This window comes from Aythya marila (genome assembly GCF_965140915.1).
Source record: "Aythya marila genome assembly, chromosome: 6".
NCBI lineage: Eukaryota > Metazoa > Chordata > Aves > Anseriformes > Anatidae > Aythya > Aythya marila.
In genome coordinates this window covers 23,839,546-23,866,023 of record NC_139047.1, presented here as the reverse complement: position 1 = coordinate 23,866,023, position 26,478 = coordinate 23,839,546, and the positions used below count along the sequence as shown (strand labels likewise).

At 39.7% G+C, this 26,478-nt stretch overlaps 1 protein-coding gene across 10 annotated transcripts in view; it reads left to right on the top strand.

Annotated features, from left to right (window-relative positions):
- Positions 1-26,478, top strand: part of KALRN (kalirin RhoGEF kinase) — a 495,524-nt gene that overhangs the window by 240,783 nt on the left and 228,263 nt on the right. For all 10 annotated transcript variants that reach the window (XM_082764116.1, XM_082764119.1, XM_082764117.1 and 7 more), the window contains 2 exons: positions 1,526-1,756; positions 26,116-26,238. In XM_082764116.1, coding sequence (XP_082620242.1) covers positions 1,526-1,756; positions 26,116-26,238 — 354 coding nt within the window. The remainder of the gene's footprint in view (positions 1-1,525; positions 1,757-26,115; positions 26,239-26,478) is intronic.

The following is a 26,478-nucleotide window of genomic DNA, read 5'->3' as shown; positions in this document are numbered from 1 at the left end:
AATCCCCAGCATCTCCACTGTGCACTGCAAGTGTGACTGTTCCTTCTGCGGCCCCAGCAGGCTTCAGCATGTGCAAATTGTTCCAGCTGGTCCTCAGCAGCAACTGAATTTGAGTATGGAATGCCTCTCCCTGTGGACTCTCCATTTACTTCCTGATCTAATTCCAAGTTACCCTGAATATTTAAAAAAATCCCCAAGGATCTGCCGAAGCCCACCTAGTAGCCACCAAGTATGATGAGATTTGACTCCCAGTTTTGCCAGTATAAATCACAAAGGCTCTCTTCATTTCTCTGCAATTGCACCAGACATATGCTGCTGTAACAGACTGCAATGTAGCATGGCTTGCCAAAAGACTCAGTTTGGGATTAATGGGTATTTGCTACATTTGAACAAGCAATTTATAATACAGATATAAGTGAGACTTGAAAAATCCTTGAGAAATGTTTAACTTAGACTGATAATGCTCAAAATCCAACCTGGATGGAAAGTGTTCTTTAGACTGTTCTCTAGCAAGGTTGGTGATTATGATTGCATAGAAATTAAAACACTTTTCAGAAAATCTTGTCATGCCACTGTAGTTTGTTTCAGAAGGAAAGTGGACTGGGAAAATAACATATTCCAATAATGTCCTTATTTAGTGTTTCTGTTGATCAAAATATTCTAATGTTGTACTCTGCAGTTGAAAAATATTTCAAAAACATTTTTAGAGAATTAATATTTACATGCACTTATTAATAATGTTTGTTGGGATTATTTTTTTGTTGTTGTTCCACTTTTCATTTTGCCCCTGCAATATGAAAATGCTCCAGAAACGTTCCAGGAAAAAAAAAAGCTGGCATTCTATTTTTTAATTCCCCAATGCCTTTGCATCTGAAAACGTGTTTTAATATGCACGAAAAAGGTTACATACATGCAGAAGGCTTTCTATTTGCCAACAAACTTTGTAGGCCATTGAAAATGGAGGCTATAGATGCATCTGAGCTATCCTGGGAAAGAGAAGAATCGCTACCATATACTAATTTATTTTTCACTGTCACTGAATGAAGTATAGAATCAGAATGTCACACTTCTGAATGTATATTCATACTTAGTAATCCTACGAAGAAAGGACTCTCCCATACTGTACAGAATATGACTGACTCTACCATCTGTGGTTTTCTTAAAATGCCACCTCCTCACAAAAAATAGGCCTGCTATTGCAAATGCCACCTGTCATCAGCTAGTGCACGTCAAGAGTGTTCGGTGCCCGAGTGTCAGAACATAACGCAGCCTTGGGATCTCTGGTTCCATGCAGCCCCAGCAGCACAGTATCTGTGCTCCTGCTGAGTGGCACTGGAGGCCCACCAGGAAGCAAAGGTAGGCACTGCATGTGCAAGTACAAGTCAAAAAGAGATGTTACAAGGTCTTTCTTCCTTTTTGACTAAAGGAAAAGATATGAGGGAAGAAGAATCAGCTAGGCTGTTCTCTCTCAGCTCTTGGATGTTTGAGTACCAGAGCAGTGAAGTAGATGTGTTTCTTCACACAGGTGAGCCAAGATGGGAAAGCTTTGTTGGATGTCTTACAGCGTCCCTTGAGCCCTGGGAACTCTGAATCCCTCACTGCTACTGCAAATTATTCCAAGGCTGTTCACCAGGTGTTGGATGTGGTACATGAAGTCCTGCATCACCAGCGGCGCCTAGAGAGCATCTGGCAACACCGAAAGGTCCGGCTACATCAGAGGCTGCAACTCTGCGTTTTCCAGCAGGATGTTCAACAGGTAATGCCATTACTAAAGGAGGTAAAGAATGGTCTTTTATTTGCAGACATAAAGATTGTTTGGTGCCTTATCTGGAGGATATTGTCACAACCAAGATTTCGTGCGCAGCTTTGCCTGTGCTGGAACCAGGCTGAAATACTAATGCACCTTTCAGTATCTCTCAGTTTCACATTGAAGTCATCAGTCAGTCCACTGATTATTGATCAATCCATTCCCCAAGGGAATGTGACACTCTTTTCAGTGGTTAATTTGTCACAAGTGAGCAATTAGCTGTAGGTACTCTGCTGTTTTTGAGAAAACAGCGTTTACTAGAAAAAGAAGGATTTCAAGTGTAAAAAGCAATCGAACCATGGTATATTTCATCTTCTTGTGTGGAGGCAATACAGATACAGACCTTTCAGTGGCGATGCTTAGGTGATCTTTACATTATTACCATTTGTGGAGGGCAGGTACCTGTACTATGAGTTTGCTGGCTCAAATGAACTACACACCCCAATGTACGTAGCCCACCTCACAGAAACGGAGTTCATACCGTACAGGCTTGCCTCTTAGAATTCAGGCTCCAGGGAAATAAAATTTCTGTCAAAAAGAAATCCTTTTGAGTACAATCACAACAGTGTAACTGATAGTAAGAATGAGATGCCATTTTCATAGCTGCTAAATATGCAAACACAATCAACAGATGTTACAGGACTCTGCTCATTCCTCAGGGTGTGGTTTGTTTATGGGCCCCTGTACAGCCTGAAACAGATGTTGGTGGCAATATGGTACTTGCTTTAAATGAAGAGGCTGAATGCTCTAATCGTGTTTATGGAGCATTCTAATGTCCCTGGGGTTCTTTATGTCAGTGCCTTCCTCCCAGTGAAACATGAGGTGGAGATGGAGCGACAAAGCTGTCACAGGCAAAATAGATGTGAACCAGCAAGGAAGGGGGACAGGCCACTTGTATGCAACATGTGTACATTTGTGGTCCTGTTAGTGCCATAGTTAAAGTGCACCAGCACAGACAGAACTGTGGCTGTAGATATCCTTCACAAATACGTGTGACCATTTCTTTGGCAGACTTGAGAAGTTTGCTAAAATTTATACCTGCTCATTTTTTCCCATGAAACCGCACAAGTATTCATGCCATATATATAATTAAAACTGAGATTTAATGTAACAGATGCTTAATTTAAGCAACTTCACTTTCATTATGTACCAGCAAACGTACTGCATGGTAATGAAATTCATAAGCCATATATTAAATAGAGCACATACTTGGAATTCAGCTAGAATGCTCTGCAAACTTTCTTAACTTTGATATATTATCTTAATACAATTTTGGGGTTAAAATCTTAAAAACCAAGGCATTGTAAATTCTGGTATTTTTACATTTTATCCAACTGCGGTATATAATGTCCATAGGCATCCATATTAGCTATGTATTCTTCATCCGCTAGGGTTACTTACACTTTCGTTCAATACGTCCACTCCAAAGCTTTCTTTTCCATCTTTTGAAATCAGTAGCAGTGCTTAAGAGGTGCATTCAAGAAACACATTCAGACTTCTACTTCCTGCTTAATGCAGGGCAACGAGACTGTCACTGGTTTTCAAAAAGTACAGGTCTTTTGTGTGTAATCTGACTTCCGGTGAGGGGGGGGAAACAAGCAGTAAGAGTTGCTGGATTCCAATCGATTTAGAAAGCATCACTCTGTGTGAGTTCTGTTGGCAGCAATCTTTCCAAATTTTTCTCTTAATGGGTAGTTATTATCTGGGAAACAACAGCTTAATGACAGACGTGCTTCTGTCCCAGCACACACTTCCATCCCTTTGTCCTACTTAGAAAGTAGAGAGGAAGAGATGAATCATTCTGTTCACTAAACATCTGTACTATTCAAAATGAATGCTTTGTAACTCATAAGTGAAATTAGCAGCTAAACAGAAATATGAAGTGTAGATTCCATGAGGAGGAGGAAGATCTCTGAGCATGCTTTTTGGTTTGTGGTTTTTTTTTTTTTTTTTTTTTTTTTTTGCTTGTTGATTTGATTTTGTTTTGAAAGTAATCACCTCCTATGTATCTGTCGTGCAGTTCTTATTATGCTTGCTTTTTTAAATAGCTATCAGCTGGCAGGTGAAGCTGTCTACTAGTAAGTTGTCTGCTAGCCAAAGTAACATCTGCCTTATCAATATTTAATAACTTTTAACTAGCTTCTTCCTGGTTCAAATCAAAAAAGGTATGTGGGAGAACAAATCCTGAAAAGAGAGGCCTGAATTTAATAGAAATTGCTGTCTTCTAGACTGGCAGTGATACAGTGTAGTTTCTCAAAGGAAGAGTTCCTCTTTCCTTTCCACCCATCTTCAAATTTAAGCTTACCACTGTGCATGTCCCATGGTTCACCCTCTCCAGGGTTGGCTAATGAAGTGAAAAATTCAGGTGGAAGATGATCTGTCAGACCTTACACTCACTCAACTTCTTCATCTCTACCTTTCTCTTCATGTCAGCTGTTCTGCATCAATCTTGTCCTAAAAGCAGATGTGAACAGGAACTAGATTTGTTATGTTTCATGCTTCTAGTACAGATTCCAGGATTATTTTGCATGTTCTTGCTCTATGCTTAACTGCATTAATAGTTTTTAGTAAAGACAGATCTCTGAGAATGGATCCTTTTGGATCCTGAGAGATCAATTATTTTTCATTTAACTACTCTAATTAGACTTGACAGAAGGTTCAAATACTTAGTCATGCAATGTCAAGTTTCCATAAGTTTTGCGAAACTGGGTAGCAGGATGAAAGTTTTATGTCGTCCAGGTGTGTCCTTTGGACTGGATTAAAGGGTTATTCTGTGTTAGACAGGGCTTGTTCACTTCATTCTTGATATCTTCTACAATATTTGCAAGGCCAGAGTACACACTGCATGCATTGCTAGCAGGTCAGGGCAGTGTTCTGAGATAATCTCCCACTGACAAGGAAATCCTTTTGACTGTAATTTGGTTTCAGTTTGAACTGCACAAAACCTGAAAACATTGAAAATGATAAATTAAAAGAAACAAAAGTAACTCCTATTTTGAGAAAGAATGTATCTGTACAGTCAAGTTGTAACCAAAATAGAAGTTGTGGTATAGAAAAAAAGTTTAAACAAACACTGTGGATTGCCAAGTTACAAGTATAAGAAATGTTATGCTATAAAATGTCATTAAAATAATCACTACCTCACACCATCAGACATTTTCCAAGATTATTTGCTGTTAAATCTATATGTAAATACAATGATATCAGTTTGCACATGTGAACAAAGGTAAATACTGGTGTACTAAGAACTATGAGTTATGAACATATAGCATTTTAAAGAAGGGAAGAAAATAAATGGAGTGAAACTGCATTTGCAGCCTTCACAGGAAATGGAGCACCATTCACACAATAGAAATAGCAGATTAGACAATTTGTGAGCTGTTATGAGGCTCTACGCAGGCATAAACTGACAAGGAACTCTTTTAACACCAGAAGTATTTAGGATCATTATAAAAAGAAATGTTGGATTGCCAACTGTGTAAAATACTTCATTGCTTCTCTTGTTTTTCAGAAGTTCTCTATCATTTCAGATAGGGAAGAGCTGTGCTGTTTGATCCCTTAACACAGCTGTGGGAGGAGGTGCTGAGATTCTGTCTTACAAGGGAGGAAAAAAATCCCTTTGACATTCATACTGTTATTCTGTAATTGCTGCAGATGCTTTAGCCCATTTATGGTAGCTTTTTCTTTTTGTCCCCCTCTATTCTGGGTCTTCTGCTTCTCCAGACTACTTACCAGCAAATTTACACCATTTCAATTTCTGTTGAAAATTGAAATTGTTCTAATGTTGTCTCCAATTTTGCCTGCTTTGCCCTGTTACATCTTGATTTACCCTGTCTGCCTTGGCATGTGTCTCTCCACTTTAATATGTTCCCTTTGCACTCTTGAACACCAACAGTGTAAAATAGCAAGGCACAACGAGTGTTGTACCATAAGCAGATGTTATTGAACAGCCTTAGAAATAACTGTAGTAAGTTTATAGCATTGTTCTTCACTCCATTGCCTTCCCCTATCCCCTTGGTTTAATATAGGCAAGAATTTTGTCTGAATTCTCTCACTTCATAAACTCATTCAAATGAAGCTGTAAAGCCCAAAGCATACCTATTAAAGTAGAAGAAAAATGGAGACCTATCAGATGCATTATTGAAATGGTCTGTGCATGCCTTGAAGTTGGTATTTTAAGGCACTTTGATGGTGGAATAGTCAAACTGCTGCTCTTATTCTGCAGGCGTCGTTCCTTTTTGTGGAAGTTCTTGGTCTTTCCACCCATCTGTGTATGCACAGACACCAACACCCTGCCTGACACAGCCAACCTTATTCTCTACAGATTCACATTCTACAGACTCACGTGTTTCTCACATTGCCGGTGCTGCTTCCTTCTTGCTTCACTTTGGTTGTGATGATTACCTGTAAAGGAGGAGCTGGAAAATAGGTGGATGTAGAGGTCCTCTCTGTACTGGTGTTGTTTGGCTTTGTACAATGTCTTGATTTAGCTGGGGTGGTTCTGCATGGAAAAAGGAGACATGCACCTCATGCCAGGTGAAGACTCGCAGTAAGCCACAGGATGTCCACCACTAATAAACCCTTATTAGCAAGTGGGTACCAGTACACTAAGAAAGCTAGGACTGTTGCCATACCAGTTGTAGTGATGTGTCAAAGCCCTTTTGTTATTAAAGAAGGTCAAGCTAGACCAGAATCAGGTTCATCTGGGTTTCTCTAAATTTGTAGATCTGTGTCCTGTTGGCCTCATGCCCAGAGACATTAATGAGCATAGCTTTGGTTTCCTTGTGTGGTTATCTGCCTCTGGTGATGGATAAAAAGGCCATGTGGCCACACTGATATCATTACATTTACCAGCTACCATTGTTGTGGGAGACTGCAAAGTATTGCAGAGGAAAGGCTGTCTCTCTTCATAACCAAGCACTTTAACTTGTAACATGTCTGGCTTTTACTGGCCGAGAAAACAGATCATTCCCTGTTCCTGCCCTGCTTCACTTGTATGGAGAAAAATGTCCTGCCAACATCTATCTGCCTCCATACACTGTCCAAAAACACTGAATACTTCATGTGATGTGTGTGATCTGCATAGTCCATTTGCAGAAGAATGCTGGGATGTTTGTGGCACAGTTCATGATTCATTTAGCTTTCACACAAGATTTTAGAGGATTAGGTCTGTACATCCCCCACATATGCATGTGGACAATCAGTTGTTTTGATCACTTCAAGGCAATGACTTCTCCAAAATTCTGTAGTTTTCTATCACAGTTTGTCACAGTTTGTTTCAAAGGAAGAAATCAGACTATATGTCTCCTTTTATGCTTTGTTAACAATAAGTACCTTCACTGAGCCTTGTAAAACAATAGATTTATTTGTAAACAAGAGCAAAGTAAAAAGAACATTAGAGTCAAGTCAAGATTATATTTACTGCCATATGACTTCAGCTACAGCACCCTGCAAAAACACGTCACTGCTCTCTGCGCCATCTGAGCAGATTTAGCTTGTAAATTACTACCACTGACAGATAAATAATTAAAACATTAGAAGCATCCTAGAGAATTTTCACAGCCCCTTTGGTAAATTTATCAACTAATGAAATGCACTTAGTTTGTCATTCAAATGTTTGAATTGTCAAAGCATTACTGCCATACTTTCTCTGAGCTTACAAGGTATATGTGATCTTACCATCCATATGGTTGCAGTGGTACCTGATGGTGAGGAAAGGTTGAACTCTGGTTGTACTGTACCAAAGAATTAATGAAAAAAGGAACTCAGGAGTCAATACTGGTAAAACTACCTGGCAACCTTGTCCCAGTGGGAAGTGACAGAAGAAAATAATCTTTTGTCACCCGAGACCAAGAGATAAATAAATAACACTGCTTTTACAAACCTTGCCCTTCCAGATAATGGTTGAGGCCAAAGTGTCCACACCTAGTTTATTATCTAATATAAATATCTCACCACAGAATTTGGTAGATCACAGTAAAACTTTTACCTACATATCTCTAAATGGCTAACTTAATAAGATGTGCACATGCTTACAAATCCACATTATATCCTTAACGACCTCTTTATTGGTGCTTGTCTGGTGTATTATTTATGCCATAAATGACAGTAAGTCTGTAGTAAAATGATTTTTGTTTGTTTGTTTCCATCCCCTTTTTGTCACAGACCATGCAATAAAATATCTTGGCAACTGCTTCCCTAGAGCAATTTTCATTCCATTCTTTTGTTCCTGCCAAAGGAACTGGCACCTTTTCAGGCTGTATGAGTGCAAGTCCAGGCAATGAAGAGGTTTGTGGCCCCACTCATCTTCTGAAGAGGGCTGACAAGTAACCAACGCTGTCACTGACTTGAAAGTGAAGTGGTACTGATTAGTATCCTGCAGATCCTATGAAATGAACTAATAATAACATGGCCATTTAAATAACACAAGGCTTTGTGTTTCTGTCCTGGTAGTCACACTTGTACCCTCTAACCAGTGATCAGTGTCTCATGTAAGAACAACTCAGATGTCTTAAGAAAGCAGCCCAAGAAGTTAATTTCTTTAAATACTTCAAACTCACATGAGAGAGCAAGCTGTGTTCTGAACTTCTGACAACATTTATAACAGTATCATATATATCAGTATTATACTTTTTGTGCCAAAAGTTTTTACAAAGAAATATGGGTTTAAGCAATTACATTTTCATTTAATGATATTTTTTTCAGGAAATTCCTTAAGGCTTGTTGATTAACAGTACTGTATCCTCTGCAAAATTTGATTTAAAGTGTAACTTGAAATTATCTGGAATCAACCTTTTATCTTTCTTACTCTATATAGTTATTAAGCCAAGTAGACAATTGTTCTTTGTGCTTTTGAGGAGTCACTGATTAAAAAATAATAATGATCACTTTTTAATTTCTACACAGAGCAGAAGCACTAGGGATATCAAACTTCAGGGGCCAGCTTCAGTTACTAACTGAAGTTTACTTAGTATTGATGTAAGAGCAGTGCAAGAACACTTTGATGAGCTCCACAGCTGTCTTGGGAAATAGGATCTGAAGAAATCTGAACCAGCCAGCTTGATCTCTGAACCTACTTAAGTGAGAAGAGGAACAGAAAAAAAATAATCCTTTGTGCCCCCTAAACTGTTTTTCTTGTTTAGGATACTGTCTGTCCTTTAAGACACAGTCCTTACAGATGGTCTGTTTTGCTGCTTTCTGAACTGGAAAAGTTTGGATTCTTACTAAGAGTTTAGGAATCTCTAAGAAGGCCTTCCAGAAACTCTTGAAAATCCTGCTGACTCCTCCAGGCTTTGAATCTACCTCATAGCGAAAGGAGAGGATGCAACATGTTGTATGAACAAATGGAAAAGATGATATAATAATACAGTTACCTCTCAGGAGGTAGAGGCAGCTCTCCGTGGTCTGGATTTATCCTGCCTGTCTTTAAGAACGTAACTGAATCATCCAAGTCAGGAGCCTAATGCATAGTCTCCTTTTATAGTCAGTGGAGAGACACTGGCATCTTCAGGGAATGACTCAGTCTGTCTAAGATCTGAATTGTACTGTGGATACTCTTTCTGTCAGGGGAAATAATGAGAAAGTAGGCTCTCCAGGGAGGTCCTTCAGTTTGATATTACCTGGTGTTGGGTGAGATGAAATAGGATGCAGGAGACCAATCCTGTGTGGTGCTGAGCACTTCTAGCCACCATGCCAGGCCATTCAGTGCCTGTCTGATCCAGGGTTCACTCTGTAGCAAACTTGAGAAGTCAGTCCTAGGGAAAGTGCTAAAATTTGCTGTTGTTATGCTCGAGCAGAATCATCCGCCTTATATAGCATATCCTCGTTGTTTAGTTCTATACCCAGATTGTTTGCATGTCAGCATCCCTGAAAATACGATGTTTAGTTTATTGTTTTTGAAAGGCATCATTGGCTCCCATTGTCATGGCAAAAGGGGGGGAAAGAATCAGGCTCGTCTGTTACTGATTAGGCCTACAAAAATAGTAGGGCTGCAATGGTGAAGGAAGAAAAATAATTTTCTCCAGAAATATATATATATTTTTGAAAGCAATTGCTAGAATGAGTCATTGTCACTAAGGGTACAGAGAAAAAATAAGGTCTCTGAATAAACATAAGCTGGAATGCTAGAAGGCTTTTCCTCCTGCAACTTTAAGAAGTAACAATAACAGTAGTACTTCTTGCTTGTTGTGGTTTCTTTCATCTCAGGATTATGGGTCTTCTGAAAGGTTGATGCTAAGCGACTTGCCAAAGGTCACTGAAACCTTCATGGCCAGAACTCCTCATGTCAGGATGTCTGATTCACAAATCCTTGCTCTAAACCTTCAAAGTCATTGCTAGTTCAGTTTTACCCCTGAAGAGAATGTCTTACGGGATTTATTTGGACTATGTAAAAATGAAATATGGGTCTGTTATGCTAAGAAATAAATATGCTATTTTGGGCATTGGTTTAGGAGTCTAAAATAGTCTTTCTTTTCTACTCCATTTGTTTCCCGTGATCTTTCCTTCCAATTACCTCCTCACATGATCTCCCAGCCTTTTCATGATTCTGCCTGTCACTCAGTGATCAATCCTCTTTCATATTGCTTTTGACTGATGGCCAACAAAAGGTATTTTCATTAAAGTGAGAAAACAACTAGCCAGACAACAAAGAGGATAATGATAGCTAGTTGCTGAAGTATAACTATAACGATTTCACGGTGTTTTCCTGCATGGGGCAGCTGCTCAGCCAGCTGGTTACTTTCTGCCTCTGGCAATGACCTGCGCTCACAATTTGAGATTATTATGTCTTACTGTGTAGCGAGGCCCAATTTAGGTTGAGCTGATCTGGCACTATGACCTGTTTATGCTAGCTGTTCCTCTCCAGGCCAGTCATTCCCACTACCTCTCACTTCTAGCAGCTCTACCTCAACCCGTGTCACAAACTGCTTTTTCTAGCTCTGCTCCATATAACTGTGCTCTGTGCTTCTGTTGGCTGTACCTTAAGTAGCGTCCCTACCCAAACAACTTGATTGAAAGGTTCTGGTATTTCTGTCCTTGGAAGTCAGTTTGTGTACCATCTAAGTCTGAACACAATGCTTTAGCTCACAGGAGACTTTTAAGCAACTACTTTTGTTTCATATTCCTCACAGGGAGCTCTTACAACAAAGCCTCTTGTTTGCTTTTTAAAGTTGTAATCTTTGGATTGCAGTTCTGGAAGCTATTGCCTAGGCTGGGGTGACCCCCAGGCACATTTTAGAACTGGTAGGCCCAAACTCCTGTATACTATTACAAATATAAACTTTCTTTTATGCTATGATTCCCTTTTTAAAAAAAATGTCCTTCAAACATAAAAACCATGTAAAACAAACATATTTCATGCCTGTCCACTGGTCTTTTATATTTCTCCTCCTGTTGGTCTGACAGTTCTTTACTTGTTTCTTCTTCCTGCCTTTTGGAGTTTTTTGGATGGGGGACATGTGTTGAGGGATGGAGAAAATTACTTTTATTTTTGGCTTCAGCCACAAAAAGCATTTTGACCTTGAGATAGTTTCCTTCCCAAACCAGCATGAAAAGTTAGGGAAAAAAAATCACAAAACAAAAACAAATCAATAATCACTTCTTTTCTTTTTTTTTTCTTTTTTTTTTTTTTTCCCTTTTTTTTTTTCTCTATAACAAAAGGTAATTTTTAAAAAATCAGAATGTATTTGGGGCGTTGCTTTTGCTTGCTTGCTAGCCTCCTCAGGTTTTTTAAAGTGTTATGTGGTGTCAGGAAACAAGAAGAACAGTAAGTTCAGGATGAGGGGAGAGGGGATGCTATATGCTGGGAGACACAACCCACACCTCACCCCCACCCAAAAAAAAAAAAACAAACAAACAAAAAAAAAAAAACAGGAATGAGTTTTTTTCACAGAAAACTTCACGTGTGAGGAAAGTGATTTTTTCATTAAATGAGATGCTCATGGGAAGTCCCCAACCACTTCTGGGCCTTGCTCTGCCCATGACTCACACATCTGGAGTCCTTCAAGTGTCTTTTCTCTCCTGAACAGTTCAAGGTTGTTCCTTGCTGAAAGAGCTTTTCATAAGTCTCATCCTGCTTGCACATAAATCTTAGTTTATTTTTGCATCATCTCAACCAGTCTGCCAGGGGACTTAGGGCTCAGCATCCATTTGTTTGCCTCCCCACAAACAGCTCCTCATTGCTGTTATCTGCAGCCTCCTTTGATCAGTCTGTAAGGTCGTTGGCCCTTCACCCTTCAAAACCCTCGTAAGATCAGTTTCTGCAGTGACCTTTGGAAGAAATCAGCCATATGATTATGGGTAGGTTACACAGCAATGCAAATGTCCTGAGCTTTTTATTTTCAGTTCTGTTGTGTCTTTCACACTGAGTGTTTGGCTCAGCATGGGGCCTGTATGCCACATGCCAAACTTCTCACACATCTCAGCAACTCAGCCCTTTCCCCGCTTATTTGCAGCACTGAGCTGTGACTTCTCTGTTCAGGGAGACCATGTGTCATATGCAGCTGGTTGGCCTGAGCAGTGACTGACCGACAGGCAGTGTGAGCAGAAGGGATGCTGTGGTGCCAGTGTGAGTCCCTGAGCGGGACCCTGTGGTAGAAAAGCCCTGCTGGGAGGCCAACCCCCAAAGGCAGCCTTGTGCTGCCGTCCTGTCTACCCTGGGCACAGCCTGATGCACAGAATATCTCAAACTGGGAGATAAAACATTTGAGGAGTTAGGTTAATTGTTTAAAAGACAAACAAGTGATGTTAGAAAAGTCTCTGATAGTTGGGAACTGCCAGGATGGAGAAGAGCCACTCCTGGCATTCAGGGCGCTTCTTATTTGTACTCAGGTTTTGCCTCAAGTTTCAAACCAGGTCAGAGCCCCATGGAGGAAAGGTGTTTTCCAATGTGGTGGCACAAAACCCAGCCCCATGGGGCTCTGACCCTGGCAAGGGTGTTTGAGGCTGCTGCAGTGCTGTACCATTTTGCATAGTTTTTCTGTTACTGAGACAACACTACGTACCAAGACCCATTTATCCCAGTTGGAGGTTGTTCTCATACTAAACTTGTCTGTGCTGGGATTATAAGCCTGGTTAAATGAAGATGATTAAATCGTCTGCTCCCAACAGTAACCTAAGCAGAACTTTATTTAATATTCTGGTCGATCAGCAGTTTTCTCTACGGCGAAGCAGACAACTCAGCACAGTGAGGGCTGTCAACATTAGGCCTGGAGCATAGTGCTTGTATTAAAGACTGCTCTGTCGTGAAGTTCATCTTTGCTTTATCAGTCCTTTCTATTTGTTCATTGGCTTTAAACATCTTATTTAGTAACAGTTCAGGTGGGTTGATACTATCAAGCTGTCGATGGTACCATCTTAATCCATGTCTAAATTCACAGTGCAGTCCAGGTTAGTAGCAGGTCCAGACAGTGTCCCAGAGCACCAAAATTAGAAGCCAGTCACGTAGGTAGTTCCTTTCCTACAGAGTAAATGAGGAGTTGTTACCCAAGGTAGGTGCCTAACCCTGCTTGCCATTACACTATTCCACTTCTGCCTACGCTAACTGTTATGCTCTGGTTACAGCTGAAAAACATGTAGTAAATATGTCCTCCAGTAGTTTTGTTTCCTCTCTTAAAGCCTTTAGGCACATTTGTCACTGACAGAGTTAAAATCAACTGCTCTATTTACATACTCGAGGTTAATGTACTTTTCTAAAGAGTTCATGACACTCCTTTGGTCCCTCCTGTGTATGTGCTGTATTTCTTTAGGGACATTTTACATTTTGGACAGTCCCACTGAGAAAAAAAAAAAAAAAAAAAAAAAAAAAAAAAACAAATTAAGTGAATATATGCAAGGAATCTACTTTGCAAGCCATAGTGGGCTACTCTTAAAAATGATAATAATAATAAAATTAATAATCTCTTCAGGATCAGATGCTTTCCCTCACAAACATGAAAATCAGCACTGGGCAATTAGCTGTGATGTTAGCAGTTAATAATAACTTCTGTCAACACCTTGGAGGTCTAAATCATAACTGCCTATCAAAAATCCAAATCAGCTGGGTCCTGCAGGTGTCTCTATTTACTATCAGGACTGCAAGTGCTGATTTTCTGTTCTGCTCTGATGCCAGAGAGGTCACATACGAGTTACTGGAGGGGGGGTATTACTGAGGAATTGAAAAAGGCCCTAGTATGGTTGTAGCATAGTCTGAGCACTGTTAACTGTTTCTTTAGAGCTCTCTCTCCTGTGGATCAGCTGGCTCTCTGGCTCTTTGGGGGATGATGTGCAGAAGGACTTGAGCTTCTGGCACTGTGTCTATGCCATTAGGGTTTGTGATCATCATGAGACCTATGATTTCTCTGTCTGTGTTGTTGGTTCTTATTTAGGCTCCAGGAATCTGCACTTGCAGCAATAACTGAGCTCAGTCCTTTTGCTTCTGGGATGTCCTAATCCTACTTCAGAGCATGTGAGGAGGACCCTGGGTTTGGGCCAGGTGTTTCTCTTCTTGAGAGAGCTCCAAACCGCATTCTAAAATGGTGGAAACAACAGCAATGGAGGATGAGAGATTGCTTGAGTAAAAAATTAACAACTTTTCAGATTGCCTTTGCTTCAATGTCTACTCTGCCTGGCACATTTTTCTTCCCATCCTCTTGAGCTGAGAGGGGCCCAGGGTGTTCTTTCAGGAAACTCTGACTATGTCTAAGCAAACAGCCTGAGGTCTGAGGGAGCCAGACCTAAGAGTGTAGCTGGGCCCAACCTTGGCTGACCTGGTGGTTGTGCCCTGAAAAACTGGTCTGAGAGGGCAAATGTGGGACGGGAAATGGGGACCTGGGGAAAGTGAAGTAGCCACTAAGCCTTAGGAGGAGCGAAATCTGTTCAAACTAGTGCTACAAACAGCAACAACCAAAACCTTCTAGCTGCTCTAGGTAAGAAAATATTTCTGTATTTCTGCATATTACCCTTGATAGGAGATTGACATCAATTAGTTGTATTGCTAATTCATCATGCTACAGTTAAGTGCCAGGTATGTTTCCTAAGCATTGGAGAAATGGCTCACCAACAGCAACACCAGCAGCGTAATTGCAAAAGAAAAAAATCTACCCACAAGCCTTGAGAAGTCTCATGCAGAGCACAGCAGCATCTTTCTGTGCTGATGCAGAGCACATTTTCTGTGTCTTGTACAGAAGGAACATGCACAAATGTCGTTATTTATAGCTTCTCCACCCCCACACAGCTTTGAAAACTTGCTGTAAAAGAAGTTAGCATTTAAAGAATACAACAGAGGGTTTTTTTTAACCTGATGATTTTTTTTTTCCTTTTTTTATTTCCTTAAAAACAATATTCTGGGAACATTAGAAACAAGCCAGGCATCAAGGAAGAAACATTAGTTCTTCGTTTGTCTGTCTATTGTTCTCTTACTTGGAATGTTTTTAGAGAGGCAGTTTCCAAATTTTATCAAGTAAAACATTTGATCAAGAAAATGAAAGATAAGTGGGATGCATTTGATGAATGGGAGCCTTACCAAAGGAAAGCAGCATTAAGTTGAAGGAAACCCTTCCTCATGGTAAGAGAAGCATATGTGTTCACACTCCCTTGTGGAGAGCTTGTAGCCTAGATGACCACATTCAGTGAAAGAGCAAGTTGAGGCTGCATGACCTCCGTCACTGCTCAGAGGAAATGGGCAAGTACTGTACTCAAAATGCCCAGCCTACACCCAACCAACTCTGCCAAAGCCCTGAATTAAATGTGCTGTTCCCAAGAGACACATGACTAAATGCTGCATCTCCCTAATTACCAGGGCTGGGATCAGCTCTCTCCTTTACGTGAAGTGAAGGTGGATGGTGCCAGAACACATCACATTCTCACTTATCCAAACACTTGTCTGTTTTAAACCATCAGAATATGGTTATAGATGTGAAAGGCTTGGGTGAAGAACTGTACAAGTACAAAATGGCAATCTGTAGAAAGCAGTGACAGTTATTTTTGCCATGTAAGTCTGTGAAAAGGTAAGGAGTTAAGTTGGAGCTGCTTCCCCTCCTGAAGTGAGCAGCCCTCTTCCTCCATGGGAGGGCAGCATACATGGAGCAGGCAAGAATATTTTTGACTGTTGTACAGTTCTACGCTCATCTCAAGTCTCTTGGAGTGAGATAGGGGTGGAAATGGAAGAACAACACCCTTGCAAGGCCTGAAGCAGCAAGGAATGAGACTGCTAGAAAAGATAACAGTCTTGTTGGTGCTCAGGCCACAGCACTGCAGGAGATATTTAGGATGTCTTCACTTAGTCATGCTGTTAACTTTTGAACCCTTTTACAACTAATTCTTTTTGCACACTTGTGCATTAGAAGCTGCTAAGAAGAAGACAGCCAGGGAGAGTTTTTCTGGAGTGATTTCCAGTGCAGGAGATGTTGATGAACAAGGGATTGTGTTGCAGGGACAGACATGGCTGGCCAAACTCTTACGGTCCTGCTTCCAGATGGGTTTGTAAACATAGGGTAGCTATGGGTGTTGGAAGCAGTGAGGAGTCTGGAGTCTCCGCGTGTATTTTCACTTATTGAGGACGTTCTGGTACCTATTTGTCTCTTTTATATTTGTTGTCCCATATTTCAGTAGTTGTATAATTTACTGAAGTACATTCATTAGTATCAGCTGTGCTATGCAAGGCTGTCACTACTATAAAGAGCAGAACATGGATGTCCTGCTTTTGGCAAAACAGTATTTTATTTTTTTAACCACTGAGGTTATATTTTGTTGTTAAAATGAGAAACTGTGCAGAGGTGAACCTTTCACATAGTGTCCAGGAAACTCATAAAAACACCTACGATCTGATTTCATGGGGACTTGTTTTTCTGGTTGAATGTAGACAAGGGAATAGAAGAAGTTTTTTTAATGTTGTAATTGGCTCTGCATTTAATCCTCCTTGTTAATTTAGTTGCTCTATGCAGCAGAATAATACTGATAGGTCTGTAAGGTTGCTTTTCCTTCCAAGGGTAAAAGGGACTGCATGGCTTTTCTTTTTGAAAAGACCTCTTTAATTATGTGGTGGTATTTGGAATAACTACAATTAGAGGAGAAAAGCAGGGAGTGATTAAAAAATCATACTTAATAGCAGCTGCATTAGTTCTTTGGCTTTTGAAAGAGATGCAGGCATGGCTTGATACATATTTACCAGATGCTGTTGTGGTGAAAAGGAAGGGCAAAATGGAGATGACAAACTTCTGAGTGACTTCAGGAAAGGTTGTCTGTTGTATCATTTTGAGAGTGACCTTCATTGACAAAAGACTGAGGAAGTATCAAAATTTGTATTTGTTGTCCAGTCCTAACACCCAGTCCTAAGAGTATGTTAATCAGTGTAGCTCTGATGACTCAATTACACCTTCTCTACAAAAAGTTAAAAAAAAAAAAAAAAAAAAATCAACAACAAAAGAACAGAATCCCCAGACCTCAGATTGCTTCATTTGTGTGATAGCAGAATGCACCAATTAGGTCTCAAGCCAATTTGAAAGAAGTAACATGTATGACCACCTAAGATGAATCAAATAAAGACAAAGCTGGTTGGCTGGCACATTATTTTCTGAAGATGAATTAGTTATGGACATATAAATAGGTCAAGCTACGGTGTTTCAGATTTTATAGATATATGTTCAGCAATTAGGTATTTATACTGCAGTGAATTTGGAGCAATTTTCAGCTGATTTTATAGCCCTGCTTTCAAATTGATTGTCTGCTTATTTGTGTGTAGCAGCCATTATGTTGTTTGCTATTTACGATATTTTAGTGTGTTCAAGTATTGGAAAAGGTTTCTAGAATCCCAACCAGATTTAGAGCCACATATTGCTAGAGGCTGCAAAAACTTAAAATAAAGGCAGCTTTCACTCCAAACACTTTCTCTGTCAGCCTCACTTGTTTTGACTGTAAGTGTGGTTAATGTCATTTTACAAATGAGAATGGAGGCAGGGAAGTTGAGTCATTTGCTGAACTGCAGTGCTGGGCATTGAACCAAATTGCTTAAATTCCAGTCTACTTTTGATATGAAATCCTTGTTGCTTTTTGCTTATTTCTTAAAGCTCTCAAATGATTTGGCATGATTAGCCAAACAGAGTGAGCAGAGTAAGGCACTGTTCCCTTCCTCCACGACAAAACTCCATTAGCAGAGCTGTATCTGTACATTAGGAGTGCACTTATCCACATTAGCCTATATGCAGCTTGTAACATGCTGTCAGAGGAACTAAATTTGTTCAGAAGTTGCTAAATGGGACATAGAATGTGGGGTTGAAGTGTGTGTTTGGAGGCTTGGATTCTGCTGGATGAATAATTAGCCCCTGCCTATCTTTTACAAACATGGGGTCTTTATCAATATTTACTGAAGTCAGTTGAAATTTTGCTGAGGATTTTGGTGGGAGCAAGATCTAAGTTTTAGTGTCAGATTTAGATATTTCTGAATTTAAAAATAATGGCATGAGAGCCAAAATGATGGTTCCACTTTTAAAAATGAGGCATGATCAAACTTTATTTCTCTTCTTTAAAAAAAATGTTTTTTAAAGATACCGTATCACTAATGTAAAATTATAATGAAAGAGGTGGAAAAAAGGAGCTCTGTTTTAATTGGGACGGAGAAACCACAAGTGCAATGGCTGACTTTTGTTTAGGGTTTTATTATAAACCATTAATAATGGCAGGAAAAGCCAGAGGATAAGTTCCTTTGTATTTTGGTGTATTTTCTCAGCTAGACCTTTACTTGACATTACCCTGCTGTGACAGGGCCAGGGATAGGAGAGAAAAGAAATCTATTTTCAGCTATGATTTGGAATGCAACAAAGAAACTATGTTTTAATTGAAATCAGACTTGGTGTGCATTTTAGTCATTAAAGAGGATTAGGATATATTAAGTCTCCTTGAGTCGTTGTGGGTTTGGGAGAACTTTTTTTTTTTTTTTTTAATTTTCTTCTGATTCTTGGTGTTTGTTCTTTCTTTGCTGGTGCTGACACAAAATTCTCCTGGAGGGCCTGGTAGCAGACCAGGGGTTGGGCTGCCCATGCCAGCCTGCACGGAACGATGTTATCCAGGAGCAGATATATTTGCAGTGGATAGAAGTTGACAGTCACACAGTGGCTACCGCCTTCACAGAGATGCAGCGCTCCCCCTGGCAAATGTGTATATTTTATCCTCGGAGGCCTTTTCCTTTTACCTCCCAAGGAAGGAGTGGTTTGTGGGTATCCTGAGAACACATATACTTTGAATTGTATTGCTCATAAATCCACATATGCTGTGCAGTTTCTAGTACTTCTACTGTAAGAAAATGAGTTATCTTCTGCCACAACATTCTTTGTCATATCAGCAAATTCCAGCTCAGCCAGTAAGTGTTGTTAAATAGGCTTGTATGATTTTGAAGGGCTTTGACAGAAGAGATCAGATTTTGTTGCTGTGCAGTAGAACAAAACATTTACAATAATCTTTGGATATAAAGTCTCTATGAAAGCGCGATTTGAAACATGAACCCTTTAACTGCACTTCCTGGTTACAAAATGCATGGTTGGCAAGGGCAGGGTTTTGAAATGGGGATTTCAGACAAACAAGGCCTTTGAGTTCCTGTTCATCATAGCACCTACTGAATAAGTAAAGATGATTTTTGATTCCTGAGTGGAGATGGCGAAAATACTTTAAAAACACAAGTTTTGAAGTGCCGTATAAATTCCTGGTATCCCACCAAAACTCTAATTATCCCAAAGTATCTCAACAGCAAGCAATAAAGTGTACATAGTGGCAACTTGATACAGTTTGGCTGTTTCTCACTGGCACGTTTAAGGCATGAGCCTAATAGATTTTGGAGGCTTCATCCATGTGTTTAAAGTTAGGCAATGCTTATGCATCTGTTTGAAATGGGGCCTCATTTAAAGCAGGATAAATTGGGTGCACTTCATTGGAATTGCTTTGGAATTTATTACAACCCTGCTAAAGTTACCAAAGAGTTAATCTAAGCCCTTAAAGTTATGCTAGATTGGTACCATTTTAGCTGAGATCGAGATCTGACTCTTAACTCCTTAAAATGGAAAACGGTATCATTTATTTTCAGTTTTCAGAGTAACCCAGTTTGACTCACTATGGCAACAACAGTGGGACATAGAGTAACAAAGAGTAATCGTTCCCTCAGCCAAGGCACTTCTTCAACAGGTCATCTTGCTCAGGAGCAATAAAACCGTTCAGAACAGGTCTGGGTCAAATGCAGAAGTCAGGATGCCCCATCACTGCTACCACAGCACACTGCAGCTTATTCATGTGTGTTTAATCAGCAGCTTATGCTCCTCATCTCCTTCCTGTGTAGGAGCAGGGTAGGGTTCTACCATCAGTTATTTCACAGAATAACAGAATGCTTTGGGTTGGAAGGGGCCTTAAATATCGTCTAATTCCACCTCACCTGTTTTCCATGTGTTGTTTTTTTTTGTTTGTTTGTTTGGTTTGGTTTGGTTTTTTTTTGAGCCTCTTTGTTCTTCTCCAAGTCTCTCTCATTTCATCTTCATTCCTTGCTGCTAAAAGAAATATAATTTAAAAGAATGCAAAAACACAATTTTTCAACTAACTTCACCAACAGATATGGTTCCTGAAAGAAAGTAACAGATTCACTACTCCTTTCACAGTTTGTATCACTGTAAAATAGGATCAGAGCATGAGGGTTTGCTAAGAATGAGTCATGGAATCATCTGCGTTGGAAAAGACATCCAAGATCAAGTCCAACCATAAACTTGACCTATTGCATCCCATCACTAAATAATGTCCCTTAGCACCATATCCACATGTCTCTTAAATGCTTCCAGGGATGGAGACTCGGTTGCTTCCCTGGGCCACTTGTTCCGATGCTTGATCACGCTCTGTGAAAAAATTCTTCCTAATATCTAATCTAAACCTCCCCTGGTGCAACCTGAAACCTTGAGTCCCACCACTCATCACCTGAGAAAAGAGACTGGATTCCAATGAGTTTTTAACTTAAAGTCAAATAAAGTTATGAGGTGCTTCTTAGTTTTCACTCTTACGAATTAGGAAAGATACCTATGGATAGAGTTTGCATTTTCTAAGAGCTGCATTGAGCTGTCTGCTCTTTAAAAATAGTGTCCAACTCTTTTTTTTTTTTTTTAATTTAAAAATCAAATTTAGCTTTTTAAGCTATTAAAAGAATTGACCTTAACTTCACTAATGCAATCATCTCACCATATTCCCATCATACAAATTAGCCTAGAGGAAGAACAATTATCATCCTAGAACTTTCTTTAATTATTCCCTGATTGCTTCTTCAACCTTCTTCCTTTAAAATCATTCTTCCACTTCTTTCTTGTCATCCTACTCTGTCTTCCTACTTTGTCTTGTAGAAACTATCACCATTCCCTGCAAATGGAGTGTCCAGTACATTTTTCCACAACCTCACCTGTGTGTTATTTATTTTGTCAGTATGCCACAGGACTTGACATAGGCAAGAGTTTTGCATCAGCAAAATGCACTATCGAGGGGCCTCTGGAAGAGTTTCTCTTCAGAACACGGGCTTCCTGATGCTGTGCTCAGATAAAACCTATACGAATTGTCACTCTTGTTCTTTCTGAAGTTACACAGATCATTCATAAAGGGACAGTTACAGCTATTCTTCCTCCAGGTAGCATTTTGAATCTTGTGATTATCCAGCCATATAATGACTGTAATAGCTAGCACAGTCAGCCCGCTGTAATTGTGCTGGAATTTTATTTAATTTTCTTGGTGACCTGAGTTTGCTGTTTATTTTGTTGGGTGTGTAATTTTGCCCCTGAGGACAAAAGAGAGACAGGACGTTCACATCATTATAGAAATAAAATAATGCTCCTACCACTTTTGATCTTAAATTAGGTGACATGTAGAAAGAGAGATTAGCACCGTGTTTTTAACATACGTGTGTATCCAGCAGCATTCCCACCAATAGATGTTGCTGACGTCAGATGTGCTTTTTGAACATTTGGTTTGTGTTCTCCTTCTGTTAAATAGGCTCTTAGGAAACAATTCATGATTTTGAGCCTAATGCTGTATAAACTTTTACTAGCTGGGAATTAAGCACAGTTATGAATCCCCATCCAGAAAAGAAATGGGGTCCCTTTCTCGTCTCCCAGCCTCGCATGCACTCTTTCTGGAGTCCTTTGGAAGCTACGAAGGCACGTAAGAGTAAACAGAGTAACTCTATTATACCCTGTTGGCATCTTTTGGATTGGGTGGATTAACAGCAGAAACAAAGCTACCCCAATCCACTCTCCAAGAGCAATGGGGTCAGTAAAGTCTGGGATGTGCATCTGCCGTGGAAGGAGATAAAGTACCATAGTATTCTCCAGCCTTCTAAGATATCTGTGAGTTATAAAGTTTCCTAGGTGATTCTGGTGGCATGCTTGGAGATGCCTTAGGCTTGGAACTCAGCATGTTTTCATTAACATAGTATTGTTGTCTGATGGACAGTGGCCTGGACTGGAAAACACCCTCCGACCAGGAAGTGTCCCCACAGTGGTTAGCCTGAATGTACATTGCAGTCATGCAGGATTCGGCTTTACTCTGCTAGAAGCTGCAAAGCAGGAGGGAGGTCCTGGCCCCTGCTTCAGGCAGCTTTCAGAGTAGTAGTAGTACAGTAGTAAATGCATAATGAAAAGAGCGTTGACATATACTGGAGTTGCAGAGTATTTTTTGTTTCAAGAAACGCCCCAGATGATGGACCTGTCTGGAGTGCAGGATTGTAATGCCAGCCAATTCATGACCTACAGCCTTTTTCTAGCCGTTTTAAGAAAAAAATAGCTTGGCAATAAAGGATAGTTATGAAATTTGAAGATGTAATTTGGAAAACACTCTTAACTGCCTTTTTAACAGCATCTTCAAGCTGTTTAAGTTTTTAAGGAGTAATTAAATTATTTGAACTAAGCCACCATAAATTCAATGGCTAACTGTATCTCAGGATATAAATTTTCAGCAGTAGAGTAAGTTAAAAAGTCCATGCTTTCAATTAAAATGTTAATGTTTATCTTGAATTATTACACAGTTATGCTGCTTCTAAAAATGTTTCCTTTTTTCCGCATAAGGGAGAAAGTCTCCAAACCCACTGACAGGTAAATGTTTAAAAGAGCTGGTGATTTCAGGTTTATGACCTTTCGGAGCTGTTCCTGTGTTTGCTGTAGATAATTGCTCAACATTTCTCATTGTTTTCTCTGGAAGTAAGTGCTGCTGTACCTGTCTTATTCTTGTACCTGATTTATGTTCTTGTTGTAGCTTTGCTCTGTTATTCCATATCACAGCTCCTCATTTAGTGCAAACTTTCCGTGCCTCATAGAATGGAAGCAAAGATGCGATATTTCTCCCTGCTTGCCAAGTATTGTGAGCTTATTAGAGGGCAAATGCTTTAATGCTGAGGATTGTTTTAACAGTTAGGGCTGACAGATTCACAGAGCCTTGAACTAAGATCCTGTCTTATGCCAACTTCCTGGGACATCTCAGCGATTCATTTTGTCTCTTAATCTCTCTCTCTCTTTTTTTTTTTTTTTTCTTTTCACTCTAAGCAAAAGAATGATAGTATTCACATATCTGACAAAGGCTGCGAAATCAAATACATTGATGCCTGGAGTTGCTAAATATGCTATTGTGAGTTTCAGAGCCACAGAAAACATTGTTAAGCAAGTTACTCTTTAAAGTCGTGATTTTTTTTTTCTTGCAGGAATCATGGCAGAACTAGAATTTGTGGAGCAATTAGAACTCTTTAAAGAGCAGGTAGGGTCTGGGAAATCTGAAATGTGGCACCATCAGCAGAGAAATGGCATAGGAAAGAGGTAGTCAAACAGGGTGTTACACTCAGTGTCATTAGGGGATGGTGTATAGATTTTTATCTTTCCACCTAGCACTGATTTGTTAAGTAGCTGTAAGATTTTATCACCTCAGGGAGGTATATTATACCTAATCTCATAAACTAAAGGATTTGCAAACCTAATCAATATTTGAATAGAAGACTTCAGTGGGAAGCTTTCATGTTACAGGAAGGATTTGGTGAATCACCTTCTGCATCAGCACCATGGAATAACTGCCCAAATGCAACATGAGACTTTGTGGCAGTTGTCAGTTTCTGGCTGAGACCTGGAACAAAGGTTGATTCCCTGTGGATTAATGTACTAGCACTTTTGTTTGTTTTTGTTGAGAGAAAGCATCCATATTTGGACCAGTACTCTGATCTAGATTCATTGTTTCTGTTGTCATCTTTGTTTAAAGTAAACATCACATGTTGTATTACTTGTTTTGAATTGCAGCATGTACTGAAACATCCCTTTATAAAATAAAAGCAGAGATCTCTGTCAACAGTCATCGAACAGTGACTAAAGCGACCTAAGCTAACATTGATTGGGTTGAAAATTTAACTATTATGTGGGCACTACTTTTATGCTATAAACATGAAAAAGTCTTCAGAATAATTTTTGGGGGAATTACAGTGCACGGCTGTCAAAGATTAATGGATAGAAAGCATGCATACTTCATATAAAGCATTGTTTAAATTAAAGCTATTTGCAATTTTAAAAATCATATTTTAAAATTAGTCCTCATCAGATATATTTTTTCCAGAATTTAGTTTTTCTCTGTTTCCATTTTTAACAGATAAGTTGAAAACTCCTGACAAGAGGAAGGAGGATGTTAACAGAATTATTTGCAGACTGTTAATGACACAGATGCTAGAAGGCCACTCTCCAATACCTAATGTTATTACAAATAACATACACATTCCTGGTCAAGAATATATTGTAGCCTTAGCAGACCAGCTGGCATGTGGCTGCCAAAGTTTGAAGGGATGTATTTGGGACTCTATATTGAGAGCAACCGGAAGCTGAATTGATCAGAGAAAGGGAAGCAGGAAGCGGTGACTGAGCTGCTAACACACCTGGTTCTGCTTCTTCATCCCCACAGTGATGCTTGTGCCAAATCCATGTTGTTCTAGCAGGGCCTGAAGTGTTGTGATACCCCACTTTGTGAAGTGCTTTGTACTGTGAATGAAAAATACCTTGTAAGCACAAAATACTGATTAAAAGAGTGCTTTTACCAGCAAAGAAATGGGAGTGAAAAACAAGTATATGCATATAAAGTTTTGTTTGTACTTGGAACTTTTTATTTATTTATTTATTTTATTTATTAAAATATACTTGGGGTCTAAAGTACAGGTTGAAAGCCAAGTTGTATTCTCTACAACCAAGCCATCAAATAGCTCTGCTTGCCTAAAAGAGGAAAAAAACACATCTTCAATTTTTCCCCTCGTAGGTTTCTAGGCTTTGTCAATAATATCTGCTCCTTTATCAGCCCCGCATACAACACACAGCTCCTCACACAGCAGCTTTCTCCTGTCCAGTTCTGTGCCCCAGTAGCAGAGCCCCTCTCAGGCCAAGCTGGCATGGCTCCTGCAGCCCCTGGCCACCATTGCTGGGACCTGTGGTTGCAACCAGTACTGATCTATTACTGTCATACTCTTAGCCTCTGTGTATTGAGGAAGGGTGGAGATCACATCCTGAAATTTCCCAAGATGACAGCATCAAACACTGTTTTTGAGGTATTGCAGCTTGTAGTGGACCCTGAACAGATTTAATCCAAATTTCAGTGGCTTAATAGCAGAATTGTGCCAGTGTTATTGTGTGAAGGAGCTCCAAATGGATGGCAGTCATACAGTTGATCTATTTTTAAAAGAAAATCTTCTTTAGCTCTCAGTATATCAGATTTGCCACTTTACTTTTCCATAGGGTTCAGTTACATTTGGAACTGGAAACCTGATAAGAGTTGAAAGGTGCATTCAGTCAATGTTCTATGGCCTGCAGTGAAGGATTCTTAACCTTTTCATTCTACTTACTCTGATTTTTTCTCCCCATTTCAAAATCAATTTGAATTGATCCCTCCATCACGCTTTTGGACTCATTTAAGATGCTTCCTATTGGAATCTGCTCTTTATGTGAAATCTGCTATCTCTGTTTTTTGGTTTACACAGGGAGCTTTAAGGGGAGGATGCTTACTGCAAAAGATTCCAGATTTCTGACCTCCTTTCCCCAAAATTCATTTATGGGAAAGTAAATACTTAATATCTGTCAGGCTCAAATAACTAAGCTACACTTCAAAACAAATTGAATAGTAAAAATACAATAATCCTAATTTACCAGTAAGATCTATAAACATTTATCTTCTATCTTATTGGAATGGATCTTGACAGATCTCCATGTGTTTAGCTACTGCAAACATATATAGCTCTGCAGCTGTTTTATCCTCACCCCAACAATTGCTCTGTGCTGCTGAGACAGGAGAGGTAATTGGATGCTCTTCTTTTTTGACAGGTACTGGACTGGATTGAAAATCACGGGGAAGCCTTTCTGAGTAAACACACAGGAGTTGGGAAGTCTCTACATAGAGCACGTGCACTGCAGAAAAGACACGATGATTTTGAAGAGGTAGCACAGGTAAGAGTCTGAATCAAAGACTTCTGCTTTCTGGCTTGATTTTTGTTACTTCTCTCATACAATAAGAAAAAATCTACTGGAGTTTTAGGGGCCTGGTAAACTCACACTGCTCTCTTCAAACACTGGGAGCTGAACAGGATCCTTGCGCAGTTTATATGTTACGTGTAGTAGCAGCAGCAATTACAATTAGAAAATCACCACAGTGGGTGGGTCTGTGCAAGTACAGCCTGTTGCCTAGAA